At 38.4% G+C, this 17,837-nt stretch overlaps 1 protein-coding gene across 4 annotated transcripts in view; it reads left to right on the top strand.

The window, feature by feature from the left end:
• The window catches only part of LOC127351173 (tetraspanin-18-like), a 35,975-nt gene extending 18,410 nt beyond the window's left edge, over positions 1 to 17,565 (top strand). For all 4 annotated transcript variants that reach the window (XM_051378464.1, XM_051378462.1, XM_051378463.1 and 1 more), the window contains exons 3-9: positions 8,777 to 8,872; positions 9,437 to 9,631; positions 12,039 to 12,113; positions 13,119 to 13,217; positions 13,316 to 13,483; positions 14,482 to 14,565; positions 15,511 to 17,565. In XM_051378464.1, coding sequence (XP_051234424.1) covers positions 8,810 to 8,872; positions 9,437 to 9,631; positions 12,039 to 12,113; positions 13,119 to 13,217; positions 13,316 to 13,483; positions 14,482 to 14,565; positions 15,511 to 15,558 — 732 coding nt within the window. In that variant the 5' untranslated portion in view covers positions 8,777 to 8,809 and the 3' untranslated portion in view covers positions 15,559 to 17,565. The remainder of the gene's footprint in view (positions 1 to 8,776; positions 8,873 to 9,436; positions 9,632 to 12,038; positions 12,114 to 13,118; positions 13,218 to 13,315; positions 13,484 to 14,481; positions 14,566 to 15,510) is intronic.
• The last annotated feature ends 272 nt before the right edge of the window (positions 17,566 to 17,837 follow it).

Raw genomic sequence — 17,837 nt, 5'->3', positions numbered from 1 at the left:
ATCTTCTAATTCGACTGCGGCAGATGTTTATTACACAGAACCATCTGGGAAGTCGTCGTTGGAAACAGTTTGGAAACGGGCCGGCAGCGTCAGAAAAATACTCTGTCTATTACTGTCTATCACAGGCGAACTTCAACCAATCAGATCAATGAACCGTGTCTCACTGAAGTTAGTCATCTCCATCTTTCCATGAGGAAATTCTCTCCAGTTCTGATGTAAGTGATTCTAGCAGCGTCTTCCCGCTGGGTCACACCTTCGGTCCACCCCCGGCTGCCGAGTCCAGCTCCCTTGCAAGGTTATAGATCTATAAAAACATATATAGTATAAGTTTGAAGACAAGATCAGTTCCCTAAAACTGCTCAACAACCAGGAGGAAGTAGTGCATTTGTTAATCTGGTGAATCTACATTTGGTGCTCTAGTGAGTGTTTGGGGCAGCAGGACGATGTCTGTGATTGAGTTCAAATAAACTACAGTATTTGTGTTCATGGTGATAAAGGAAGATGCAACAGTTTGTCTCACTGATGTGTTTTTAATCGTTTTTGGACAATAATGGAGCTCAGTGGAAGATTTATCAGACACAAATACTTGTTAGTGGATTCGTTCGTTGTTGATTTTGGTCTTTTCATGAGGTTTGTTCAGAAAAACAGAGAATATCACCAGATTCAACCTCATAAAAACCCAGACTGATCATTATAAACGGATGATTTATAGGTCAATAGTTCCTCTTTGTTAAAGTATTTGAACTCGTGTATCGTTGTTTTCAGAGAAGCAGCAACCACAGCAACATCCCTGCGATTTACCAACATCAATACCAGTCCTCTTCCACAGAGGCACATTGTTCTCTCATTACTGATGCAGAAAGATTAAATCCTCTGGGTTTATCCCGCTGTCCCCGCTCACTGCTGCACAGCGCTGTTCTGATGGATGAAACCAATCAGGTCCACCGCCTCTCGCACACTGAGGAAACACACTTCTGTACACGCTGCACTTCCTCCCGGCCTCTCTCACACTGTGATTTATTGGACTGGAGCGTCCTGTCACTGGTGGGTAATCGCTGCAGGAACAGTTACACACACTGGCTGTGGGAAGCCTGTGGGATTCACACTGGGATCTGGTTTCAGTGCTGCAGTATGCTGACCGTGCAGTCCTCCACACTGTGGGCGAGCGGTTGTATTATAATAAAGGTGTCGAATGCAATGAGCGTCACGGTGGAAGTAAAACTGAAGTGAAAGATTCTGCATCAGCAAAATTAATGTCTGTATAAGGAATAGTTCATTCTGAATAATTTACTACAGACCAATGCTCACTGAGAGGAGATAGAAGCTACTGGAAAAAGGAAAATAAAAACACCTGTTTTACTCATTAAACAGGAAAATACAACAGTATCTTGTTAAGAGTCTTCATTCAAACTCCACAGCAACAAAATAAAACTCACCAAACCGTCTTTATTAGTGTTTAACAGAGTTAGATATGAAGATATTCTGGCTCTACTCACGGTCGCTGCCTCTCTGATGCCCCCGACCTCCCTCACTCCTCTATCTGCCTCATTGCTCTCCTGGTCTGTCCCTGCTGTGTCTCCATCTTCCCCGGAGTCAGAGTCCTGGTTGGAGCCTCTGTGAATCACCTTGTTACTGTGTTCTAGTTTAAATAAACCCTTAATTCACTGCAGTTAGATGTGTAAATACTCTACAGCTGTTTTTGCTCTTTGGCTCAGTGAACTGTAGCGCTGAACTTCACTGAGAGGCAGAACATTAAATCAGTTAAAATGACAAAAAATTGCCCAAAAAAACAACAGACAATGAACTCCTGACCGTAGTACCGAATATTTATAGATGTCCCCAACTTTTTTATGTCTTGTGACCCCTTAAAGGTTCAGTGTGTCGGGTTTAGTGGAATCTACTGGTGAAGTTGGAGAATACGGGGTTAACACTGATGCATCCTGGGCCACAGTGAAATCCTGTACATACACAGAAACAGCTGTCTGTTTGGACTCTTTTACCTGCCAAGATAATCAGCAGATGTTTCAACTAATTTGACCACTGAACTAATAACCACCTCATCCCCAGACTCCCTTAAATATAATGCATCATTTTTGAGTGAGGAGGAACTTTATAAACTTTGCAGACCTTCTTGTAAATTCAGAAAACGTTACACATTATCTCTCACTGAGTAAAGAGTTACTGACAGTTACTAGACGGCGACCAAACTCCTCTACTAACCTCTCTTATCATTAATAACAGTTAAAGATGAGCTGAAGACCAAATATCTCACTTTGTGTTGAACCGTTTTCTTAAAGCTGCACTGATCTGATCAATGTCTTTATCTGCACAATGGACAGCTGGAGAATTATCACCCCGATGTTTTAGTTTTACTGTATTGATTCACTCTCATCAGCTTTGTCTCCAGCAGACAGACAGACAGACAGACAGAAAGACAGACAGACAGACAGACAGACAGACACTGACACTAATAGACGCTGGCTGCACAATGAGGCCATCCCAGTGTGAGTCGATCAAACCGAACACCTGAAGGATCTCGGCTGTCAGCCCACAGGAAACTGCTGCTGATTATTAAATCCAACCAGAGCGATTCTCCATGACTGCAGCGGGGAGAGGGAATTATTTGTGGCCATTCTCTGTCGGGCTGCATGAAATTACCCAGCTGCCCCCAGACCTATTTTTGAAAGGAGCCACAGCTGCTCAATGGGACCTGAGCACCACTCAGTGTATGTGTATGTGTCTTTGTGTGTTGTACACACTCAAAACTGAAAGTACAGGACGAGTAAAACCTGCATTTTTGTGCCTTTTTACGCCAGCAGCAAACCTTCTGATCTTGAGCCTTTCACCATTAAGGTACAAACATATTTCTGAGAGATCCAAGTTCTGCACCACTTCAGCCTGAGCTGAAGGTACAGTTACCATGTGGATCGGACTGAAAAAGCACTTACCCGCCACCACAGAAACCTGCGTTTATTTCCCTGCTGCAGTGCTCGGCCCATTCAGACACATCTGATGTGATACAGTTGGGAGTCACAAGGGACAAATGGTATTCTGGGGAGAAAGAAAAGAGACTGAATATTGCACTTCAGGACACTTTTTTTAGTGATGTGTGGTTGTTTTGCAAGAAAATGTCATGTAATAATGAAACCAGCTTTAATGGTGCCGCTCTTCTCTTTTCTTTGAGCAGAAATTACTTTACAAAGACGACAGACGCTCGAATATAACAAGCTGTTTATGATCACAAAGAGAGAAACTCTAAAAACACAAACAATTTAAGTTTAGAAATATTGAATGAAAGCTGTTTTTTTTCTGGCAAGGAAATTTGTAAGTAAACATAGAATAAAAGAAACCTTAAAGTCTGTTTTCAAGTATATAATTTATAGTTAGTTTTGTGATCCGTAGCAATAGTTTCAGCATCTGTTGTTTTTGTTCTGTTCTGAATCTAGAAGAAAAAGCCTGCAGCAGACAGCTTTACAATTTAGAAACTGAGGATTTGAAGAAACAGAAATCAAATGGAGTCGGTTTGTTTGCTTTGGGAGAAATTCATACTAATTACATGTTTTCTGTGTTGAGTTCAAAAACATTTTTAGTGCTTTTAACAGACAAAATGCTGTCTGCTTTATTTTCACTACTTAAACTCTAACTGCCCGCTGCCCCAAAACACTCACTAGAACACCAAATGTGGATTAATCCGCCGCTGAAAATAGACCCTAAATGCACCATTTCCTTCTGTTGGTTTAAAACTAGAGAGGAGCTGTTTTAGGAAATTACTGAACGGTACTTTAAAATGATGCTGTATATTTGTGAGATGTTTAAGGAGCTGGAGAATCCATCATTGTGTTTGTGTGCAACCAATCAGAGCTAAGAATGATAGTTTCATTCATTCAGGCCCGGTGGATTCTTGTAATAACCATCAGGAGCACTATGAGGAGCCAGAGGAACCTGATTATCCCTCTCATGTCCTACTGTCAGGATGTAGTGAAAGTTTTAGCAAATATATTCTTAAAAGTTACTTTCTGCAGCTTTTAATGTCATTGTAACTCAAGGAAAAGCTACGACTACGACAAAGATGGCTCCTAAAGCCAGCGGTGGCATTAGTTTAGGAACTGCCGCCTGTTGGAGATGTATCCCTGGGTAGTGGCGGGCGGCTGTGGAAAGACGCAGTTTACCAGCGTTATCCATTAATATGATAATTAGTTCCACCGACTATTATTTCTGGCGTCGACAACATGAACTTAACCAACTAGTCGACTAATCGCACACATTCCAAGTTAAAGCCCATACTCTTAGGTTTCAGCTCTGAGTTGCTCTTTAAATATGAACATTTCATTTGATTCACTGAAGGAAAAAAGACTGTGCGCTCATAACCACATTTACATCAATCAATCATCAGTGGAAAACTGTCCATTTTCCTTTTTAAAAAAAACCTTTTTAAGAACTCTCTCAGTGGTGAAAACTGTAATAAGAACTTCAGCAGTTACCAGGAGATGTCTCCTGCTAAGCTGAAAAGAAAATTACACCCTTACGCTTCATACATGTTTTCACTTACAAAGCCTGTCAGACTCCAGAAAGGTCGGTGTTTGAAATGCAAGAAAGCCAAAGTTTCCCGTGCAGCTGGTGTGAATGTTAACATCTTAACTTCTGTAACAGCTGTTTTATGGATTTGAAATTTAATTTTAATCTTGGTAATTTAATTATAACTGATTAAATCGTGATTACTTTCATTTATGACCCCTGTTGGCTTAATCAAGACGTCTGTTTGTGCCGTTCTTTGTAATTATGGCAGCGGTTTTGTGATTGCAGTAAATGTGACTGTGTAATCAGGATTTCTCTGACATCGCTAACAATGCGTGTTGTGTTTTTAATGTTTTGTTTTCTGACAGCTCTTCGTGGATTCTTGTTTGTTTCTCTTCCTTTTGTTCATTTCATAATCACAGATCTTTCTGCGTAATTGTAATCCCGTGTAACTGCGCTGACACGAGTGATTGACAGAGATGTGCTAATAATGCTGAGTGCGTGCGTCGACAGATTCCCAACACACCATAACGTGCCCTTATTTTATTAACCCTGACCTCACCCAAAAGAGGCAGCAATTACCCAGAGTGCACTGGCAGTCACAAAACCCGTGTTTAATTGCGGTGAGAGCAGAGCACCCACCATTTTACTTCATTAGACTAAAAGCCCCACACAGAGCGCTCAAATTAGCCGTAAATACACATTTACACAGCCGAGAGCTCGGCAAAGTCAGACAAAGAGCGAGATGGTAAATAAGAGGAATTACTGGTGTTAACTGCTGTGGTGACTCTGTTAAATGGGAGCAGCAGAGGACAGCTGTTAGCTTTCAGTCCTCGCTTTTAATCTCTGAGACCTGAAAACAACCAGGAAGGAACTCCAAACTTTACTTTTTCTACATTTCTTTTCCTTTTTTGACCTTTCCACCGACAGGGACGCTCTGTCGGTTTAAATCAGGCGTCTGCAACCATTTTGAAGAGCTTTTTTTATTTTCTTGTTAGCCAGTGTGCCACATAAACATCAGCATTAGCATTAAGTTTAAGAATCAGAATTGGTGGATCGGACTGAAACGCATTAACCTGCCACCACAGAAAACCTGCGTTTATTTCCCTGCTGCAGTGCTCGGCCCATTCAGACACATCTGATGTGATACAGTTGGGAGTCACAAGGGACAGATGGTGTTTTAGGGAGAAAGAAAAGTGGCACAGAGACTGAATATTGAACTCCGGGACACTTTTTTTGGTGATGTTTGGTTAAAAAATGCAAGAAAAGTATCGTGATTGACGTAATGTGATACTGAAACCAGCTTTAATGGTACTATTCTTCTCTTTTCTTTCTTTTCAAGCTGTTTATGATCACAAAGAGAGAAACTCATTGATAGCTGTGAGTCCTAAAAACACAAACAATTTAAGATTAGAAATATTGAATGAAAGTTGTTCTCTGGAAATCTGTAAGTAAACATAAAATAAAAGAAACCTTTCAGTCTGTTTTCAACAGAGAAACAGCAGAGACGAAGTATATCATTTTTCATAGTTATTAGTTTGTGATCTGTAGCAATAGTTTTAGTGTTTGTTGTATTTGTTCGGTGCGCTGCAAGTGAAGAAAACATACTGAGGAAAAAGTGCTTTAAGAGACAATAATCCTTCTTTATGTGTATATTTCTTTAGAAAACAAACTGAAGCCTATAATGAAATATATAGTTTGATTCAACCCGACCTTTAAATCTCCATCAAATGGATCTGTAATTTTATTCCATCCATATAGGCATTTAAAAGAAAGACATTATTCTCCCATAATCAGGACTTTATTAATTTATTAATTATATATGAGAGCACTTTACAAGAAGGCTGCCGTCTTTATGAAAATACCTGAGTTGAAATCATACATACAGCCACAAGGTGCTTTAATAAGAGTGCAGAGTGTAGTTTGAGAGGGCTCTTTGTACACTCAATGCTGCTTGTGCCAGTGGTCAATAATAACGTCCTGTCATGCTGCCCCGAATACTTAACCTGACTGTGACAGATGTTTTGTTACACAGAACCATCTGGGAAGTCGTCATTGGAAGCTTAGTAGTTGATAGTTGCTGTCAAACCACTTTTCAGTGGTCGCAAAACCCCCCAAAAAACTGATTTTGACTGAAATAAACCTGATTTCCAGCGGCTCCGACCAGGACTCTGACTCGGAGGAAGAGGAGCCAGTTTGTAGCCAGTTAATTAGTCAGTAACTGTTAACGTTATCCATCGTATCGTTGTTTCAGTGAAGTTGGAAGTTATTTATTGTGTGCGTTGAACAACCAGACTGTGTCATGTTACACTGTGTTGGAGTAAATGAAGTAAATGTTCAGTCTCTTTGCTGCTTGTTCTGATTCACAATATTACCGCTGTTTCTGTTAGCGTTTAGCAGGCAGCTGATCACATATAGAGATTTAAATAACTAAATTAATGTCATAAACATGTAACGACAAGTTAAAAATCATTAGTTGGTGGCAGCAGGTTGGATGAATCATCTGTGTATAACCGCCTATCACTGGCCAACTTCAACCAATCAGATCAATGAACCGTATAATGGAGTCGAACTCTTACTGAAGTCAGTCGGGAGAAAAGAGGAAACATCTTTTCCATCGAGAAAAGGGAAACAGGCAGATGAAGCTTTAAGCCCGGCGAGATGGATTCTCACACGATCTCACAGGTCCAGTTGCCCCGCAAGGTTAGAGCACCAAATGTGTATTAATCCGCTGCTGGAAGTAGTCCCACAAAAAAAATCACAAGTTCTTCTTGTTTGAGTAAATATTTGTGAGTTTTGAAGCTGAGAACTTCAGACAGGAAGTCAGAAAGCACTGACAGACGTGATTTATTTCTGTAGGTTGTATTAGGATCACGGGCTGTGTGTCTTGTTCCCTTAATAAATAGAAGAATATTATATATAATAATGGATACAGGAGCAGCGATTAATGATGAAGAACTGAAACGTCCTCAAACCAAACTGGACACAATGTTTGATATTATTTTTTAAAAAAAGCTTAAATTGGACATAGCAAGCGAAACCCTTCTCGCTATCAGACTAAAGCCGCTCGCCGTCCCCTCCTCACATGTGACAGGTGGCTGTATGTTCGTTTTAACTGGTAAACACCATCAGGGACCATAAGTGCACAGTTGGTCCTCTTCACACCCCCACTGATGGCCCCACTTACATCAACATGTCCTCTCCAGCAGCAGCCAACGTCCCTCCATGTGTCAAATGATCCTACAGGGACAGGCTGTCAGTGTCACGTCGCCCAGAACTGACAAAAACTGTTACTGCCGATGTGTCATCCTGCTTTTCTCTGTCCTGTGTGTGTGTGTGTGTGTGTGTGTGTGTGTGTGTGTGTGTGTGTGTGTGTTGATATCAGCTGCAGATGACACTCTGACTTTCTCATGTTGGTTCTTGTTCATGTTGAAATGACTGGAGTAACTCGACGTTTTGGATTTGAATATTAGGGGAGCTGCAGCCAACCTATCGTGGCGTCACCCGTCGGTTTGTGGAGTCCCGTGTTTGAAGCCTCCAGTTTGGCGTTACGGTCGTCGCCGTGACGGTTTTGTCGGAGCCAGCGGAGGTGACGCACTGAGAGTTGAGCTGCTCTCATTGGCTGCTCAGTTTCGAGTCGTCTGTAGCAGGAAACAATGGCGGCTCCGGGTCTGTGAAGTGTCTTAAACCTGCAGTCTCTGTAACAACCAGCAGGGGGCGGCTCCACTGGTTGCAATAACACACAGATACCATTCAGTCTTATGGAGAAATGAGTCGATTTCTCAGTTGATTTATGAGCTCAGTAAACAGTTTCCTGATGAGTTTCTGGTCTCAGTCTCTAGTTTCAGTCTTCTTCCATACAGCATGATGTTCATTTAGTAACTGATGGTCCCATTTAGAGTAAAACAGACCATAAAGCAGGGTATGCTTTAGGGCGGGGCTACCTTGTGATTGACAGCTCATTCTCAGTGAGTCCGTCCAGCTCAACGCACCAAACTCAGATCAAACTGTCAAACAGTGCTGATCAGATATGGATCCAGATTCTGTTGCTGACTATCCACTACGGCATTCACTGTAGTTCTATGCTTTTAATTTGTAACATACTAACACTGGGGCAACTTCCTGTAGGCCTATAGTTTTTTATTATTATTAGTATTAAAGAAATATTTATTGATCTCACTGTGCAGTTTTTGTCATTGTTTATAATTAATAACATAATAACCATTCTCTTTACAATGTGTGTGTGTGTGTGTGTCCACAGGGGCAGGGGGAGGTGTCAGCTAGAGGCTCAGCCATGGAGGGGGACTGCCTCAGCTGTATGAAGTACCTCATGTTCATCTTCAACTTCTTCATCTTTGTGAGTTCTCTTTAGTTTGTTTCTCAATATAAAACAGGCTTCAACATGTCCGACCACAGAGTACTTTATATAATATAATATAATATAATATAATATATAATTATATAATATCTCCATTTATACAATTCATCATGAACGTTAAAGTTTAATCCAAACTTCCCGTTTCCTGAGAAATATACCAGGAAAACGGGGAAGAAGTTTAAAAACATGGAACAAATTGGAATATATTTACTTATATATACTTTAATAGACTTAAATAATACTTTAAAACAAATTTTCTAACATCTGGAGAACAAGATTTAATCTGTCTGGTGTCTCTGCAGCACTACAGTGCTTCATTATAAAGCTGTTCATCCCACATTTTCATCAACAATATTTTTATAGGGATTTTCCTTAATACAGTGAAGAAAACTAAAAATTAAAGTAGAAAAAATGACAAAAAACAAACATAAAACAGGGCATATTTAAAGAAAATAAGTAATTACATCATTAGCACTCATTATTGAGAGAGGCTGATCAGTTTCAGCATCATATTGAGTGAATATTTAACCCTTTCTGTCCCAGCTGGGCGGCTCCTTCCTGCTGGGTGTCGGCGTCTGGGTGCTGCTGGACCCGATGGGCTTCAGGGAGATCGTGGCGGCCAACCCTCTGCTGTTCACCGGGGTCTACGTCATCCTGGCCATGGGCGCCATGCTGTTCCTGCTGGGCTTCCTGGGCTGCTGCGGAGCCATCAGAGAGAACAAATGTCTGCTGCTCTTCGTGAGTCTGGTTTCATTGTTAAACATACAGTATGTCATTTCTGCTGCTATAGGAGGCCTCTCACCTCAAAGCAATAAGAAAAGAAGTTAGATGAGGTGGTGGAGCAGCGTGGGATCATGGGAGTTGTTGTCTTCACCACCATTGGCGTCATTGCAGTCAGCTTCTCCCGGTTAGGATTCCTTCAGTGTTCATGGTTCAGGAGGTTTCTACCGGGAGCCCAATGATCCACAGAGGTCTCCTCCTCTCCAACACAAACAGACCCGCTGATTAAAACCACTAAACACACTGAATAAAGCAGTTCCACCTTAAACACACTGAATAAAGCAGTTCCACCTTAACAATCACTGCTTCTCCCACGCTGTTGGACAGACAAAGGACGTCCCGGAGGGGCTGCGAGCCGAGCTGCTGCTAACGTTAGCTCAGCTTGTTTCTCTGATAACTTAAGATCCAGACGTCTGATGACTAAAATCCTTCATCCGGTTCAAATCTAGAGTTAAAAAGCACCAAGATCTAAACAGTGGATGGTAACAATGTGGCTTCAGACTGGATCAACAGTCAATGTATGACAGCTTCTGACAGACAACCACAACGCTGACGCAGGCACAAAGGGGATATGACGCCATCGACAGGCGACCGGTGAAACGCAGCGTTACCTGAATAAAATGACAGATTTCTCTGAGTTTGAACATTGTTGGAAACATTTGGGATAATGGAAGAACAGAACTACATAGAGAACATAGAGTTTATACACTGTTTAATGAGGACATGTTACATATTGACCTCCACTATAACCAGCTGTAACATTAAGTCAATGAACTCATTAATGGGTCAATAATTATAATCCAATAATATGAAATATAATATCTCGAGCTGTGTGAAGTGATGGATGAAATGAATCATCAGCTTGTTAAAGGAGAAATGTTCTTCTGATGTTGATCCGTTTCATGTTGTTATTGATCGACTGTCAGACAGCGAGAGCAGAGAACCTCTGTAGTGACGCAATCGTCTTCTAATGAATTAATTAGATCAGTTTCAGCTCGAGGAGTCGACACTGAATCACAATGAGAGCAGAGATACTGGAATCTGGTAGAAAATACTGAATTAATGGTTTAATGTTTAATGTTTGTATGATGTTAATGACTCAAACCTAATGAACTGTAAAACCTGACAACTTGAAACTGAATTATTTACAAACATTGTTGATTAAGCAGATTTTTGACACTTTAAAATTAAACTCAAGACTTTTTATTCTGACTTTTAATTGATTTTTATTTACTTTTTTATTTGTCTATTTTATTATTATTATTATTATTATTATTATTATTATTTTGCATTACTCTGTTTAATTATTTATTTATAGTTTAATTAGCTGACGGAGCTTTATTTAGTAAATATTTCTTATTCTTCATTTGAATCTTTTTTTAATTCTGCCTTCAGTATTTTTCCTCAACTGGTGTTTGAATTTAGTTTATTTTTATTGTTTATTTTTCTTGTATAAAAAGTGCCAAAAATACAAATAAAGTCTGATTAATTGATTCGCTTAATTTTCTAATCTTTATTTGTCCTGTGCAAACAAAAAAACACTTAATCAGGAATGTTTTTAAACTGAGTTAGATACTTAAAATGTTCCAGTTTTGGGGTTTTAGTTCAAATAAATTATATCGTATTGCACATGAACTACAAACATAAACCTTCCACAAATAACACAATAAATATCCTTTAATAGAAATACAAACATATGAACATCCAAACACATCTGCCTCCACTAGTGCCGACCACTGTGTATTTAATCCATAAAGAATAATAATATAGGGTTTTTTTAATTATTTGTGGTGAATTTGTGGTGAGGTTTAATTTTTAAATTTTTTGTGGGTTTTGTTTTTTTGGGTTTGGATTGGATTGAGTGGAGGTGTTTGTGTTGTGGAGGGGGGGAGTGAGATATTTTAACGTTCTAGATTTGTGTTGTTGGATGTAAAGGGAAAGTTGGTGTGGGTTTTTATATATGTTTATTTATCATATGTTAATTATCTCTTTAACCCTTTAATACAAAAACATCCTCAAGAATCTAAATCAGTCTGTTATTGTTCGTCTTACATCAGCTTCATTTAATAAACACTTTATATTTATGAGTTATGAGTCCATCCTCCATTACATCCTGTTTGTTATGTAAAACCAGAGTAAAACAATACAAGTCTGCCACCTAGAGGAGGTGAATGTAACAGTCAGTATAAAACTACATTCATCCTTTATTTCAATGGACAGGTTATTATTATTATATTATATATATATATTATATTAACTCCTGTATGTTTCTGTCATTTTCTTTATTGTTTATTGTGTTTAGAGCAACAAAGTCTGACTTCCATAAGTTCTCTGTAACGCTGTGACTTCTGTTGTCCTTCCTCAGTTCTTCATGCTCATCCTCTTCATCTTCCTGGCGGAGCTGGCGGCCGCCATCCTGGCCTTCCTCTTCAGGGAGCACGTGAGTACAGTTTCTGGACCGGTTCCCCTCGTCAGACTTTAAACTACAGACAGTAAAATAAATAATGTCACTGTGAGTCCGCCTCACACACACACTGCTCAGGGAGTGTGTGAGGAGCACAAACTGACCTGTGATATAAACATTACTGTACAGCTCTCAGTGCAGTTTCAGTGTCTGTATAACTTCATACGGTTGAATTCACAGTGAATGGCTGTTTGTCGCTCCTCCAGTGTTTGACTCAACGGTTGTGAGGGAGGCACATTAATGTTTGATGAGTGTTTTATTATTTTATTTGGGGCAGTTAATATCCTGCAGGTCAGGAACTACAGAGACAAACTGTACGTTTAATGTAATAAGTTCGCTAATCGTTAAAGTTTATTAACTGAAACAATTTAAACATATAAAATATTTGACCTGAGTAGCTGTAACTCAAGTGTCTGATAACTTTGGTATATTAGTAAGTATATAATGCAGCATTTCTCCAAACTTATTTAAAATATGTGAACAGAATTTATCTGAATAAAGTCACTTAAATACTTCTTTATACAAATGGTATCACTTAAGTTGAATTTACTCCACTAATAGATCCATTATTCCATTTCCTGTCAACATCTGACTGATATGATAAAAATAATTATCTAATTGTTAATGCTGTGATTAAGTTGTCAGCAACAGTTTTTTTGTTTTCTATGTGACGAACATCAAATCTTGAGTGTGTAATTGTTTATATAATGATTTATAAACTGCTAAATATTTTAATATCCATGGCATCATAACACACTGGTGCTTATGTTTTTATAATCATATAAAGACAACTTAAAGAAACTGAGTTAATGGAACAAACTGGAATTAAAATATTTAAAATACTGCACAAATGTACTTATATTTATTATATGTTATTACTTCATACTCCACATTTATCTTCACTCACTTCTGTAATGAAGCTGTTATTTTTTGGATTCTTCGTCACACTGAGGACTGAACTGTGTTTGTGTCTGTGTTCAGTTAACCAGAGAGTATTTCAGCAGGGAGCTGAAGCGCCACTACCAAGGTCACAACAACACCGACGTCTTCACATCCACATGGAACGCCATCATGACCACGGTGAATCCTCCTCCTCTCCTCCTCCTCCTGTTTCCAACCTTATAATAAACGCAGTGTGACAACAATGTGCTGTTTCCTCTTCTCATTTCTCCGTACAGTTCGACTGCTGCGGCGTGAGCGGCCCCGAGGACTTCGAGGAGAGCCTCTTCAGGCTCCTCAGCCCCAGTAAGATGGTCCCTGAGGCCTGTTGCCAGAGGAACGGTTACCTAGGAGACGTCAGCGTGGAGCAGTGCGTGAGCGGCAGCGTGGCCTTCAGGCACAACAAGGTCGTTAGACTCGAACACGTGTTAATGTCACACCTCAAAACTCCTGAAAGCTCAGCGGGGGAATTTAAAAACACTCCTGAAATATATTTTATTATTATTTCTGAGGCATTCATGTGTTATAATAATAATAATAACAATAATAATAATAATAATAACAATAATAATAATAATAATAACAATAATAATAATAATGATCAATACATAATGGTACCCATAGACCAGTTGTTCACAACCTTGTTTCTTTTTTGACAAATTCAGTGTTTACTTCTCATTGTTCAATTAGCTCTGAGGTTTTTTGAACTTTTCTAAAGCAGGAAGAGGCTGTTTATCAGACTGAATGTAGACTGTGTTCAAGGTCTGTAACGTTTATATATTAATGAATAAAAAACTTTAAACTTCTAAAAAAAATTATTTTGTTTTCTCTACAAAAAATGCTGAGATATCGGCCTACTGTGTATATATCTTTAGTTTTCTTACACCCATTAAAATCAAGTCCTCCCCCTGTGAAGCTTTAGCGACCCCTAGTGGCAGTTGGGAACCACTGCCACAGAATCATAACAGTAAACAGTAAACAGCACGTAAGAATATAATTTAAACCAAAAGCAGATATAACAATAAACATTACAATCAGTGTAACAAAACACAAGATTAAGGTAATAAAAACCAGTAATAACTGCAGAGATCTTATTCTACCCGAGTGTTGGAGCTAAAACAGTAAATTCATCGTCCTCCTTTGATTTGAGACTTTGGGACAAAATGTGTTTTTTGAGTTATGTACCTTCTAATGTTTATTAATTTTATCTAATAAATATCATTATTTATTATTAACTGCCTCTCTGACATGAAGGCCATCTCGCTACATGTGGTTTCATAATTCAACAGAACTTTTTGTAAATGAGTTAATTTAAAAACAGTTTCCTGCTTTGATGAATACGAACTATTAATTAATTTATTAATTAAGGACTTGAGGATAAATAATCTGTGTTTTCTTCATGCAGGGCTGTTACTCTGCGATGGTGGATTACTTTGAGACGTACATTTACACAGCCGGAGCTCTGGCCATCGTGGTGCTGACTATCGAGGTACGAACTGTGTTTGATTAATATAATGAATCATTTATTGCTTCTTTCGTACGAAGGATTCAGGACAGCGATGTTTCTGTTTCTGTGCCGAGGTTAGAAGACTGTGTGTCACCTAACAGGTTAGTTCTTAAGATGAGTAAAGGTACAGTTGGATAATAATCCACAGCGTCAGGAAAAAGATGTTGGAAAAGTTTCATTCAGAGCAGTTTGAGTTCTGAGGGATTACTTTTACAGACATTTACCTCAGTGTTTCCCAACCTGAGGGGTCGCAACCTCCACTAGGGGTCGCCAGAGCTTCGTATGAGAGTCGCGACGCCTTCTTGATTTTGAGGTTAAACTTAAAAAATTTACACAGCAGGCGTAAATCTTAACATTTCATTAAAGAAAGAAAGAAAATTAAATGAAACTGTTAATTTTAAAGTCTAGATTACACTGTAAAAACTTTATTTAACTCAAAATAATGTTGAAACTTAAGTAAAACTAACTAAATTTTGTAAGCAAAAATGTAATTCTTGATCGAGTAGCTTCAGAAATTTTCTGACTTCATTTTGAATTTTTGTATTCTGAAATGTACTTAATCGAAAATGTTTTATAACTTACAAAATTGAGTTTGTGTAACTTAAAATCTTCTTTATTACGTTAAAATAACTTATCACATTACAGTTTATTATCATTTAATATCTAAACTTTGATTATCTGAACACATATGAACGTATTAAAACAATTCAAATATTAGGGAGAAGAAAACACTGAATTGGTTAAAAAAGCAGTCTGTTAAATGTTTATGATTATTAAAAATAGAAAAAAGAAAAACATAATACAGAAGCTCTTATTTTAAGACAAAAAAGTTACATTATGGTGCTTTAAAATCAACCTTTAACCTGTAACATCATTTATAATATATATATTTAAGTTTTCTACCTTCTTCTCTCTGTGTGTCTGCAGCTCTTCGCCATGGTGTTCGCGATGTGTTTATTCAGAGGGATCCAGTAAACACGGCGTCCACGCGCATCATCACCAGCCGGCGGGAAGGCACAAGCAGGAGCAAAACAAAACTGTAAAATATGAAATGTATTTGTACAGTGATCGTTTACGTGTCTCATTGGTTTTTCGTGACATCATTTTGTACTTCACAGCAGCAGCAGGCGTTCGAGGTACTTTGCTTTGGGCACAATAGACGCACACGGGAGGGTTTTTAACACTGAGTGCAAACTGATTTAGTCACTTCAGGACCAGGAAGCCGGAAACACACACCACACGACTCACAGCCGGATTAAAACCTCAGGATCCTGGAGAGTGAGCAGTTCAGGGACAATCAGCACACATTATCTTCGCAGTCAGGATCATATGAGAAATGTCTGGTTCTTTCACAGCTGCAGCTTCATGTAGTCGGTCGGCAGCGGAAGTCAGAGCACGTTGGGCCTCATGCAACAAGTTTTTATTTTTATGATTATAACATAAAACATGAAGTAATGTATATAATATTAGTGCATCTGCCGACAGTGTGTCGTTCGAGAAGAGTCGTTCTGTGACACAAATAAAGAGTGAAAACAAGTAAAAGTCCTGCATTCAGAATTGGAACAGACCCAGAGGAAGCTGCTGGAGCTCAGCGGTGGAAGAAGTGTTGTTGTACAGTATTAACATCAGACAGGCTCTGGGTTGAATGTTTTATATTCATTTTATAATCATTTTAGAAACAGAAGCCCAAGAGGTCAGAATTGGGACATAATTATATTTAACGTTTGACCCCGACCACATTGAACACATTACAGTGAGCAGGTACTTGGTAGAAGATGAAAACGCCTGTTTATTGGCTAAAAAATCTCATTTAAATAAATCAGAATATTATAACTTACAATGAGAGGCGGCTGATGCACCAGGTCAGAAGTACATCGATCAGTTCAGGAGCAAACACACAATCGATGTCGCCTCTCGTTTTGCTCCTGTAAAAGAAACCCACATCCCTTCGTGGTGCCTTCACTGACACACCGGCTACTTTATCCTTCACCTAACGAGTGCTCGGTCTGGTGCTTACTGCCCCGAATAATATTAATAATAATAATGAAATATAACTGATTTATGATGAAAACTTAAAGTGAAGGTACAGAATAAACAGCAGAAGTTGATGATGATGATGAATTGGATGAAATAAGAAAAGTAAGATCTATGTTTTAAACCTCAGTGAGCTGGTCTGAGGACTGAAACATTTCCAGCTCTGCACTTAAAGTCATTATGGAATAATGTATTTATTTATAATCTATTAATGTGTTCAATAATCATCACTTTAATGTGGCAGCTGGTAAAAAATGTAGCTAAATTTGAATCTGAATGTGCAAAGTAAGTAGTATCTAAAGCTGTCAGACAAATGTAGTAAAAATATTTCCCTAATATAGACGTATAAAGTAGAATAAAACAGAAATACTCAAGTAAAGTACTTTAAAATGCTACTTAAGCACTTGAGTAAATAAACTTTCCACCGCTGTTACAACAAAACAAAACCTGTCAAACCTCGGCAACTCAACGTTTTATTAACATATTTAAACTCTAAATTCCTTCACATTAACACATTATGATAATGAACTCTAGTAAAGTTACCTGAATGAGACTCGTAGGACGAGAACTGAACCGCTGACTCTGTTTTTATTGTGAACGCCACGAATCATAAATCTCTCTTCACAACGTTATTTAAAAAAAAACACGTTTGTTTACAAGAGTCTGTACATACATCCAGTGTGAAGAGTATTCAGTTGGAGCACCTGTAATTAAATGCATCTTGAATGTGTGTGTGTGTGTGTGTGTGTGTGTGTGTGTGTAAATATGCTGGTGATCAGCGTGTGTTTCCCTCTTTGTGCAGTGTGATAATGTTCTTTTGTTCTTTTGTCAATAGTTATAAAAACTGAAATTTAGCTAAAATAAAACATTTCTGTGTTTTGAAAACTCTTTGTATAAATGGCACTGATTGATATTATTGATTGATTGATATTAAACTGATTTACGTGATTTTAGTGGTGTGACGTTTAATTTACGTTTTTTATCCTCTTGCTACAGGTGAGTTTATAAAATAAATCACATGCAAAATAAAAGTTGTGGTTTTCAACCTGTTTTCTTAAAATGAAGCAAAATCTACACCAACAAAGAGTAATTTTAAATTCCAATGTTGTATTTGGATTATTTTTGGGGGCCTGAAGTGATGAAAGAAGCTTAAAAAAAGCAATAATTTGAAAAATTCTAACTAATTTGGTGAAATATATCCACAGTGTATGTTTATTAGC

The sequence above is a fragment of the Dicentrarchus labrax genome, unplaced genomic scaffold, assembly GCF_905237075.1.
Source record: "Dicentrarchus labrax unplaced genomic scaffold, dlabrax2021, whole genome shotgun sequence".
Lineage (NCBI taxonomy): Eukaryota > Metazoa > Chordata > Actinopteri > Moronidae > Dicentrarchus > Dicentrarchus labrax.
Note: the sequence above shows the minus strand (reverse complement) of the source record. Positions and strands in the feature narration are given on the sequence as shown.